General features: G+C 37.8%; 1 protein-coding gene across 1 annotated transcript; it reads left to right on the top strand.

Annotated features, from left to right (window-relative positions):
- Positions 1–8355, top strand: RGS13 (regulator of G protein signaling 13). The gene is given in 6 exon segments (XM_039389798.1): positions 1–65; positions 2098–2159; positions 4024–4114; positions 4116–4185; positions 6006–6195; positions 8327–8355. Coding segments are annotated over 6 exon segments (507 nt in total).
- The last annotated feature ends 1321 nt before the right edge of the window (positions 8356–9676 follow it).

Below are 9676 nucleotides of genomic sequence, written 5' to 3' on the forward strand. Positions count from 1 at the left end.
ATGAGTCCAAATGCCTGTTGGCTTTGCAAGATATTCAGAGCAGAAGAAAATGGGATCGGTTCTAAGTAAGTAAAGAGGAGAGTTATGTTCTGCAGTACGTGCAGCTGAGTAAGAGATACAAAACCCTCAAAATTCACAGTGGAAGTTTTCTTTGTAAGCTCAAGGTCATGCAAAAGGGCGTGACATCTTCCCAACAGCCCCAAGCCGGTGCCTCCTGGACAAGGACTTCTGGACCACAGTGTCGAGGGAAGCCACTCACAGTGGAGGGTGTACAATAAGTGAATGATAGCTCCCACAAGACACTACAATTTGAATTTTGGAGTTCCAGCTATAAAGCTTTAGTTATTTTTGTGGAATACCAAATTTTTTTTCAGTGTAATACGTATTCTTCAGCAAATTAAATCATGCTGCAGATCAGTGCAGCAAGACTCTTACTGTCAGCACGACAGCTATTAAAGTTGCATTAATACAGATCATAACTCATGTTCATTCTCCCTTGTTGTCTTTCTCATTTTCCCAATTTTTAAAGGAAAGTAAAAAGGTAAAAAGCTTTTCCTCTGTGTCAGCTGCCCCATGGGGCAGTGTTCTTTCTGCTTCACAGAATAATGGTAAAGACAAATAATCAGAAATGGAAATAAGACAGCTCTACTGACGATGTTCAGTGAGACAGGCCCGATTGTCACTCATTCTATATACAAGTGCCATTGCTGACAGAGGTGAAAAACTATCTGCGTCAGTAACAGTGAATATGACTCAGAAATAGCTCTTAAAGAGAAAAAAAAAGAAATCATTTAAAGGATTCTCACTCCCCACAACAACACACTTCATGAGTTTATGCAGAGAGAAGGATAATAGCTCATGAGAATGAAAAAGAAAATAACTATTTTACTGGCCAGAGTTGCTAGAGAGTTATTGACAATACAGTTCAACAGTGGTAACATTTCTCTTATTGTGTATTTCTTTGAGGAGAAAAGCCTGACAAAATCTGTGAGTCACAGCATGTACTTTTTCCGAGAAAGATAATTATATCAAATTAAAAATAAATGGGTCATCACCAATTAAAAAAGGTACAAAGCTACTAATGGCTGTTCTGCAGCAGAAATCTACACAGCATTATGCAGCACTTGTAACAAATTTTAATTTAGATTTTTAAGAAGTGCTGTGTCAAAAAAAAAGCTGTTGTCAGAATTATAGCTAACATGAAAACTAAATACTCAATGAGAATGGATCTTCCTCCAGGTTTGGCTGGCACATAATCCCTTGTGCTTTCTTCTACTAATATAAGCATAAGAATTTTTTCCAAGTTACCAGCACTGATGTCCTAAAACTGCAATGCTTAAAAATCGGTTGGTGAAAATGGAGCTATGTGCACTCAAATGGAGCTACTGCCCTCAAACATTTGTTTTTCCTTAAATTGTTTAGTCTCTCACCTCACTACTTCCATGCTCTTTCCCAGAATCAGGCAGGAGACTCCTACAAGCTTATGGACTTATTGCTTAAGAATAGCAAACATAAAAGTAAAAATCTGATTTTAGTCACCTCCAAGATCTGTCTAGATTAGTAATAATGTGTCATTCTGCATTGTAAACAGACTAGAGAGAGATGGAAAGTACCCTTGCAGCTAAGATTGCATCAGCCTTTCAATTATTTACCTTATGTTTAGAGCTTATATTAATCTCTCAGCTGATAAATCAGCTTAGATGTTAAAGGCCTTTAAATATTACAATAAGATCTTGTATCCTTGAAGACTTTGCTACTAAATACAAACTTCAGTATTCCCCAAACTCTGTGGGGATTCCTGTCCCAATGAAGTTGCTGTCTAGAAAGCTAGTAACTTCTTGTGCTCCTCCTAAGCACAGTTTAAATAGGTGAATGCCATTTCTAGAGGAATTATATGGGAACACCTTTAAAAGGCAAGAAAAATATTTGTATCACCATAATAAGCACAAGATTTAGGACACACAGAAAGTCCTTTTACAATATAAGTTTCACACAGATCATACTTAAATTAGGGGACAGATTTTCAACAGTGTAATATATTTTTTAATACTTTGAACTGTAGCTAATCCTGCAATAATGCTCTCCTTTTTTCTGAAGTGTGTCTTTGGAGGAAGTGCTACAGTGATCCCAGTCTTTTGAAAAGCTGGTAACAAGGAAATGTAAGTAATTGTGTGTTTGCATCCCAGATGGATTACTGAAAAAAAGTTCCCACAAAGCAAAAATCAACAACTCATGTTGTATAATATATGCTGCCTTATATGCAACTAACGAAAAACAACTGTATGTGACATACTTCGCATGCATTGCACTAAAAATAAATGTAGCATGCTGTAAATGCTTTCCCAAACTTGCCATTTCTGCATTCACTCATAATTCTTCTAAAGACATACGATGAGGGCAGGTTTATCTGCTATATCCCCACTTAGAGCACTGAATAGCAACCTATATTAGCAGAAAAGTGAAAGAAAATTTGACTTGGGAAATCCCATGTATGGCAAAGGCACTGTATGTAATAGTACCTCTGTGCAGGGTGATGCCATGGAAGTTAACTCCCGTATTCAGATACGGGAAGAACTGTAGCTGCAGTAGCAATTCTGACCTTTCCCACCCCAGCCTCCCTCTGCCTCACAGAGGGCTCAGAGCTCTCCCACATTTCTCATATGGCCAGCAGTCTGGAACATCACTGCTTTTTTTTTTTTTTTTTAAATATTGACAAAAATGTTACATCACAGCACAAACTTCTAAAAATTATTCCTGAGGACTGACATTATTTTCAAACTACAGACAAACTACGAAGAGCAAGCAGATTAACAGACAGAACTTCTAACTATAAAGATTTTGCCAGTAAGAGCCTTAACAGGAAACAAATTAGTATGTTACAGTTTGCAGGGAAAGCACAGGAAGAAACTCCACAAAAGAAAACAGTTTGAAGAGACACCACCACAGCAGAAGCAGCAGGCACACGTGTGATCACCACTACTGCCAGATGATAGAGAGTGTTCAACGTCTTCAGAAATATGAAAGCCCAGAGTGCTGCACAAGTAGGAAAGCTTGCTTTAAATAAAACACTTGTATCTTCCAGCAGTACTCAGAACGCTGCCCTTCTTAAAATGCCTCCTTCATTGTTCTTAGATGGCACTACTCGTTGAGTTTTAATTAATTTCTAAGCTTCATGACATCAAGAAATGCAAAGGTGTGCTCACATAAAAAGACAGACTCTAAAGCCAGTGGATTTGCAGCTCTTTATGAAAAGTGGGCAAAGTGTTTGCCTGTGTTGGATTTACTTTGAAAGCACATCTCACAACTGCAAGCACCATTTCCACTGTTGTGCCACCGAGTGAAGCCTCATAAATATTCTGCTAGATAGAGGCATTTTAGCAACTCTGTCACCTAATTCTGTGCAAAACAAGCCTCAGGAACTTAATCTTTGCCAAGGTCCCACTAATTGCTCCCGTCAAACTCCATGCCACGTGTTTCAAAAACATCCTCAGGTGCAGAACCACTCATTTGCCAAAGAAAGAATTATTTTAAATGTTTATATCGTCAAGGAAAAAGTTATTGTCTTCTATTTTACTAAGTGCTTTTCCCCCTAGATTCTTACAGCACAAAAAATGGTCTTGATTTTTTACTCAGATCGTGGTTATTTGTTAATACTTAGATATTTTCTGTAAAAACTTAGAACTGGAAATTAGGAATACTTGTAAGTCTTTGGATATTTTTTTCACAGAGTCCAGAATGAACAAAGCTTTCCATGCTCTGCCCCTGTATACTGAAATGCCACTGAAGTTAAAGGGAGCACATGCAGGAAAATGCAAGGTTGAAGTGTGGGGGTGAGATACGGTGATTAATTGCCCATTTGACATGATCTAATAATATTTATATATTATATTATATAAATACAATATTTGTAGGTGTGCAATCAAAAATTACACTGCCTTGTAAATATCTCTATTGCCTCCAAAGGACTTTAAAGGTAATGTATATATACAGGTTATATAAATTTGGCTTCTAAAATATTTACAGATGAGCCTCTGATCTGCAAGACCTACTTGAAGACAGAACACTGTGATGAAAATACAGGATTCTGGCTTGCTTGTGAAGCTTATAAGAACATGTCAGAGGAGAAGGATATCCATGGCCAGGAAGCTTTTTTCGAGATATATTCAACCCTAGGCTCCCAAAGAGGTGAAAAATATCATGAGCTCTTTATTTTCTCTTACAGAAGGGCCTGATGTGTCATGCAACAAAGAACAACATTAAATGCCTTGCACCTCTTGTATTAAAGGGAGTGAAAACTATTAATCCTCCCCAAACCTCTTTCTCAAATTTTAATACTTAGTCCATCTTGTCTATAGGTAAAGCTTTCACCTATATCCACCAAGAATACAAAAGGCACGAGTTCTTGGATCTGTCCTGTTCTCTTTAGCATCAGATCCATTGATATAACTTCAAGAGATTTTGGATTATGGCACTGCAGCATATATATATAATAGTCTGGTCTTTGCAAGAGTAAATATACATGAACAAAGTAAAAACTCTACCCTTTGTAAAACAGGCTAAAAGAAAGATTCCAGGACAGATAACCTTTTTTATTCCTGCTTCCAGCAGCACAAGGTTTAGGGAAAACAGAGCAGATTTGTATATAAAATGTCTGATTTTTCTCCCCTGACAAGTGGCTATAGAAAAAAGTCATTCCTGCTCAGCCAGTAATGCTCTATGACCTTTAACCATTCCTGCTTATTACTCCCCTTGCAAAAATAAGCCAGTACTGGCTTTTACTGCCACTGCTTTTGGCAGGCTGACACAACCAGAGAATCATGCTAGATTATTTTTTGGTTTATGTGTAACAATAAAGTTATTATAGAGTCTCAAAATGCAGCCTCCCTGCCAGCATTGAAGGACAAGCTAAACCCAAATCAGCTGGATTCCCAAATGTTGGCTGAGAGCAGTTGCTGCTTTAAATGATTAAACCACTTGCACAAATCCAAAACTTTAAAATTTTAAAGTTCCCTCTTTTGGTTTTAAAGGCCAATTGGCAAGACAGTGCATTCTTGTCCCTTTTTTTTCCCCCTGATTTTATTTTTAGCATGAGCAGCTATAGGAAACTCAGCAAGACATTTGCATTTCCAAAAGAGAAATGTCAGTTTTGCCAACCACAAATTAATTAATGAAAAGTCAGGGCTTAAATCAGGACATTTAAAAATAAGCTGTGCAATTTTTTTCTAAAATAGTGTGTAATAGAATCTTGCTATTGGTGTCTGGTTTTTAAGTCTTCAGGACACACTGATTTCATATATTCTTGATATTCACTATTAACACAAGAACTAGGTACCACTCTAAAAAAACTAGATGCTCATGAGGATTTAAAACCAGTTTATATTCAGATTTCAGCAGCATATAAAAAGGTGCCACTCAAATGACTCCTCTGGAAGTGCAAGATCTCAACCCATGAAATACATCAGCACTAACCAAATCTCCTCTCAACACTAACAGACAAAGTGAAGCTGAAAATAAACAATGTAATTCATCATGAGCTGATGGATTATCAAACATTTCCTTTTCCCTGGTGTATTTGCTGATCACTACACCCTTCTGCTGTTACACACCTGCAGAGCTTCAATTTATCTGCTACAAGCCATGGATTGCAACAGAAAAATTCTAGAAATTAAAACTTTTCCGTAACAAGGTTTGTATACAGGCTCAGTTTTATCTATCCTAGAGATCAGAACAATTTTAGACATTGTTTTTCACTGGTAATGTGCACCTTCACACACTTGGACTCATTACAAATCAAAAGTCAGGCTTCCTCCTACAGAATCTAATCCTAGATCTAGAAACAACTCTTAGCAAATGAAAGGTTTGTTTTCAGTTCTGATTTTGGATTATAAAATACATAAAAAGATATAAATAGAAGGCATTCAATACAGATCCCCTGAATTCAATGATCCTTCCCCTACCTTTGTATATATTCAGAGATGCCTTAGTGGTGTTGCTTTCTGTTTCAGATTAACACTGACAGTCCTGCGAAGAAAGGGATCATGAGGAATATCCAAGTGCCAACACAACCTTGCTTTGATGAAGCACAGAGAATAATTTACATGCACATGGAAAGAGATTCTCATCCACGATTTCTTGAATCACAGTTCTACCAAAAACTCAAACACAGTCTTCAAACTAATGGCAAACAATTCAATGGTAAGTTAAAGAAATGGTTGAAAATTTAGAAAAGGTTCTTCTGGTATGCAAGTGTTTCAGATTTTAAGTAGACAGGAAAAATCAGACAACAGATGAATATTATTACTGATCCATTCAACTGTTCTGTTGATACTAGAATTCATGAGGCACTATCTTCCCCCTTCCTTCTAGAAATAATTAAAAGGTTGATTTTGAGAGGTTAGTTTCCTGTCCCCCAAGTCCATTCCACACATCCCCCCCCATCCCAGCTGGAAGAAGAGAGGGTCCTTTTCCCAAAATAGATTTATTGTTAACTGCTACAGATCTTTCTCTTGCTTGATTGTTCTTTTGTGTTACCAGATGCAAGGCAATAACACTGTATTTCCTCAGATCATATGATTCATAAAACAGTAACTAATGGCAGCAGCAATAACAAATCACTGCTTTTATCACTTTCATTAACAGCACTTGAACGAGCTCAGGTACACTTTTCCACTGGCAGACAAAACTAAAAGGCATTTGCTCACATTAATCATTCAAAGCTACTGTTGAAAAAGATAAAAACCTTAGAAATAGCTAAATTGGTAGAATTCTGTCTCTTTCCTTATTTATTTAAGAAGAATAAAAACAAAATTAAAAAAATTAAGTAGGCAACTCTTCTAACATTAAATTTGGCAAGATTAAAATGCAGACTAATAAAACCACTATAGCAATTAACCGTATTCAACCCTGGAAACTGTTGACCTATGGAGGCACCCAAGAAAACAACCATACTGAACAGATGGTCTGGGGGTTTATTGGGTTTTGTTTTTAGAAGAGCTGACAATTATATAATTTTTTCTTTGTAAATATGAGCCATGTTAGCCTCCATTCTTGATAACGGTCTTGAAGTTCATACTTTATTATTATACTGCTGTTTTCATGAGTTTTACATCCACTCTCTTGGTATATAGTTGATAAGCATAGAATAAAAAATGCAGATTGCAGGTCAGACCTATGAAACAAAGTAAAAATCTGCTTATAATCAGAGTCAATCAAACCAAAGCTGTAAGAATAGCACAAGATAATATTTTCAGCGCAGATGGGTGGTGAGAACATACAATGTCTCTTCATTGTACAATCAACAGACTTCAGAGAATAAGTTGTGAGGAGGCTTTTCTCTCAGGTTCTCTCAATCAATTTTGTACTTCCATTTTAACTCTAGATATTTCTACTTTTAAGTCCCAAAAAATAAATGGCAGGCAGTGTCACTCTCAGTGTAGCAACGAACAATTGTACAGAACTTGGTACTGTAGACAACAGATTTAAACAAACTGTGAGCAGAAATGTTTATCACCAATTACAGGGCAGATGAGAATGTTTGGGACCTTGCAACCTCAGAGGAAAGGGAAATGACTGCAGCATTTCCAAGTATTACCAAATGTACAGTACTGTTGCAATCACAGGGCCCTTCAGAAAATGACGTTTGGTCTAATGTTCGCTAAACAGTGGGAAGAGTGCAATGCAAAAAGTCTTCCAAAAAGAACATTTTGCTGCACATTCCAGTGAGCTGGAATCCATGGCTACAGATCAGAGCTGTTTCTTGGCTAAGACTGCATCCTAACACAGGCTTACCTACAGTCTCCTACAAAAAAGCTTCACAAAGGTGGTAATATGGTAACCTCTCTCAGCAGAATTACCCATTTAATAATTTATCAGTAGCACAGTATTAAGGTGCTTTGATATCAAAATGTTAAATTTCAAGTGCTAAAACATTTTAGAAAACCGAACTTTTAAAAATTCAAATTTAAAACAGTAGACCAATCTCAGGGTCTGATTAGAATATAAAAAAGATTCTTTTTTTTTTTAGATTAAAAAGAAAAAAGAAACAGGTGAAGCAATGTAGAAAGAAAGATAAAGAAACATAGGAGGTGCAAATTATGTATTCAGGAAGCTAATCATGTAGCTGAGCACTCTTTTAGACGTTATACATCATAGGTGTGCAGATTCCAAGAACTAGGAGTTCTTATGACACCAGAAATAAGATATCAGGCACTGCAGCCAAATTGTGCAATTGGTTCTTCAGAAAGGAATGTAAATCAGAAAGAACATCATATTATGGATTCCAGGCGCGTCTTCCCATTGACTTTCATGTGTCTGCATGCCTTTACAGGAACAGTGACACGGAATGGGACATCATGAAGTGCAGACAGTCAGCATTATGGACATACAGATTCTGTCTTGACTCCGCTACATAAACACTTTATAGCACATAGTGCCCCTTGGGATATCTAAGGCTTCTCCTACGACTAGGAGGTCTGACACTGCCCATTCCCTGCTGGTAAGTGGATGCCAGAGATCCTAGAGCATCTCAGTAGGATTAGATGCCTGTGTTTACACAACTCAAGCCCGATTTCTTCACTGTATTAGCTAAAGGTTTCACATTTGTTAGACTTTATCCACCTCTGCCATCTTAAATCATTTACTGAAGAACTGTTTTATCTATAAATGTATTTTCTCTCCAAAACTGCCATGGCAGTTATCTCAAGTGTCCTGTACCTCAGATTTTGCACAGCTCAAATTACAATGCAACTCTTCAGGGACTAAGAGCAGCTCCTTACTGCAAAGACATGCATCTCACACAATTGGGAAATGGGATAGGTCTAGTCTGAGAAGTTTACCCAGCTAGGGGTTTTTAACCATGTCAAACCTCCACTGATGAGCCACAGCCCACCTTCACACCCATAGCTCTCTAGTGCTACTTCCTCTCTCTGGATTTCTGCATTAGGTGCACAAATCTGAGGACAGGGGGAAAATCCTGAGGCTTTACAGCAAAAGAGCAGGAAAACAGGGCTGCAGTTCCTCTTCCACAAACCCATCCCCCTGTAAGTCACTGTTACAGGACCTTCTAGATCCACAGCCCACACTTCTTAATGGGAAACAACTCAGAAGCCAAAACCTAAAACTTGTAGCAAAGACTGTATATGAGTGTTGCCTTCCTGCCCAGCTGCGAAGAGCAGCAGCTTTGTAACTGTGGTAAGAGTGCTCTGCCAGGCTGGTGACAAGTCTTAAGGTATCATGTGACACCACAGCTGGCAGATAGCATTTCATAAGCACTGAAAGTGCCGATAATCAGAAATGACAGATTGTCACTGTATTTGCTCAGTTCTGAAGGAACAGGGCATTCATCTAACGACAGAATTAATTTGTTACCTCTTTGTTGTCCTGGATTGTCTGTCTCACTAGTCTCCCACTGCTAAGTCAAAACCCACCCAGAACATCCATCCTTAAGGTTGTTGCTACACATAGTACCAGCCAAGGCAAATAGGTTTTTCTCTCACACTCCTTATCTGCAAATGGTGATTCCAGTAATCACTTTGGAAACAACAGGTGAGTAAATATGAACAAGAATTCTGCCCCCCCTCCCCCCGCCTTGAAGAAGTGGTTACACAATTATTTCATGGAGGTATTTCCTTACTACCATGACATGACCTGCTTTGCTTTTGGTTAGTTAAAGAGAGTA

This window comes from Pipra filicauda, unplaced genomic scaffold (assembly GCF_003945595.2).
Source record: "Pipra filicauda isolate LSUMZ 115617 unplaced genomic scaffold, ASM394559v2 scaffold76_size2844353_pilon, whole genome shotgun sequence".
NCBI classification, from domain to species: Eukaryota; Metazoa; Chordata; class Aves; order Passeriformes; family Pipridae; genus Pipra; species Pipra filicauda.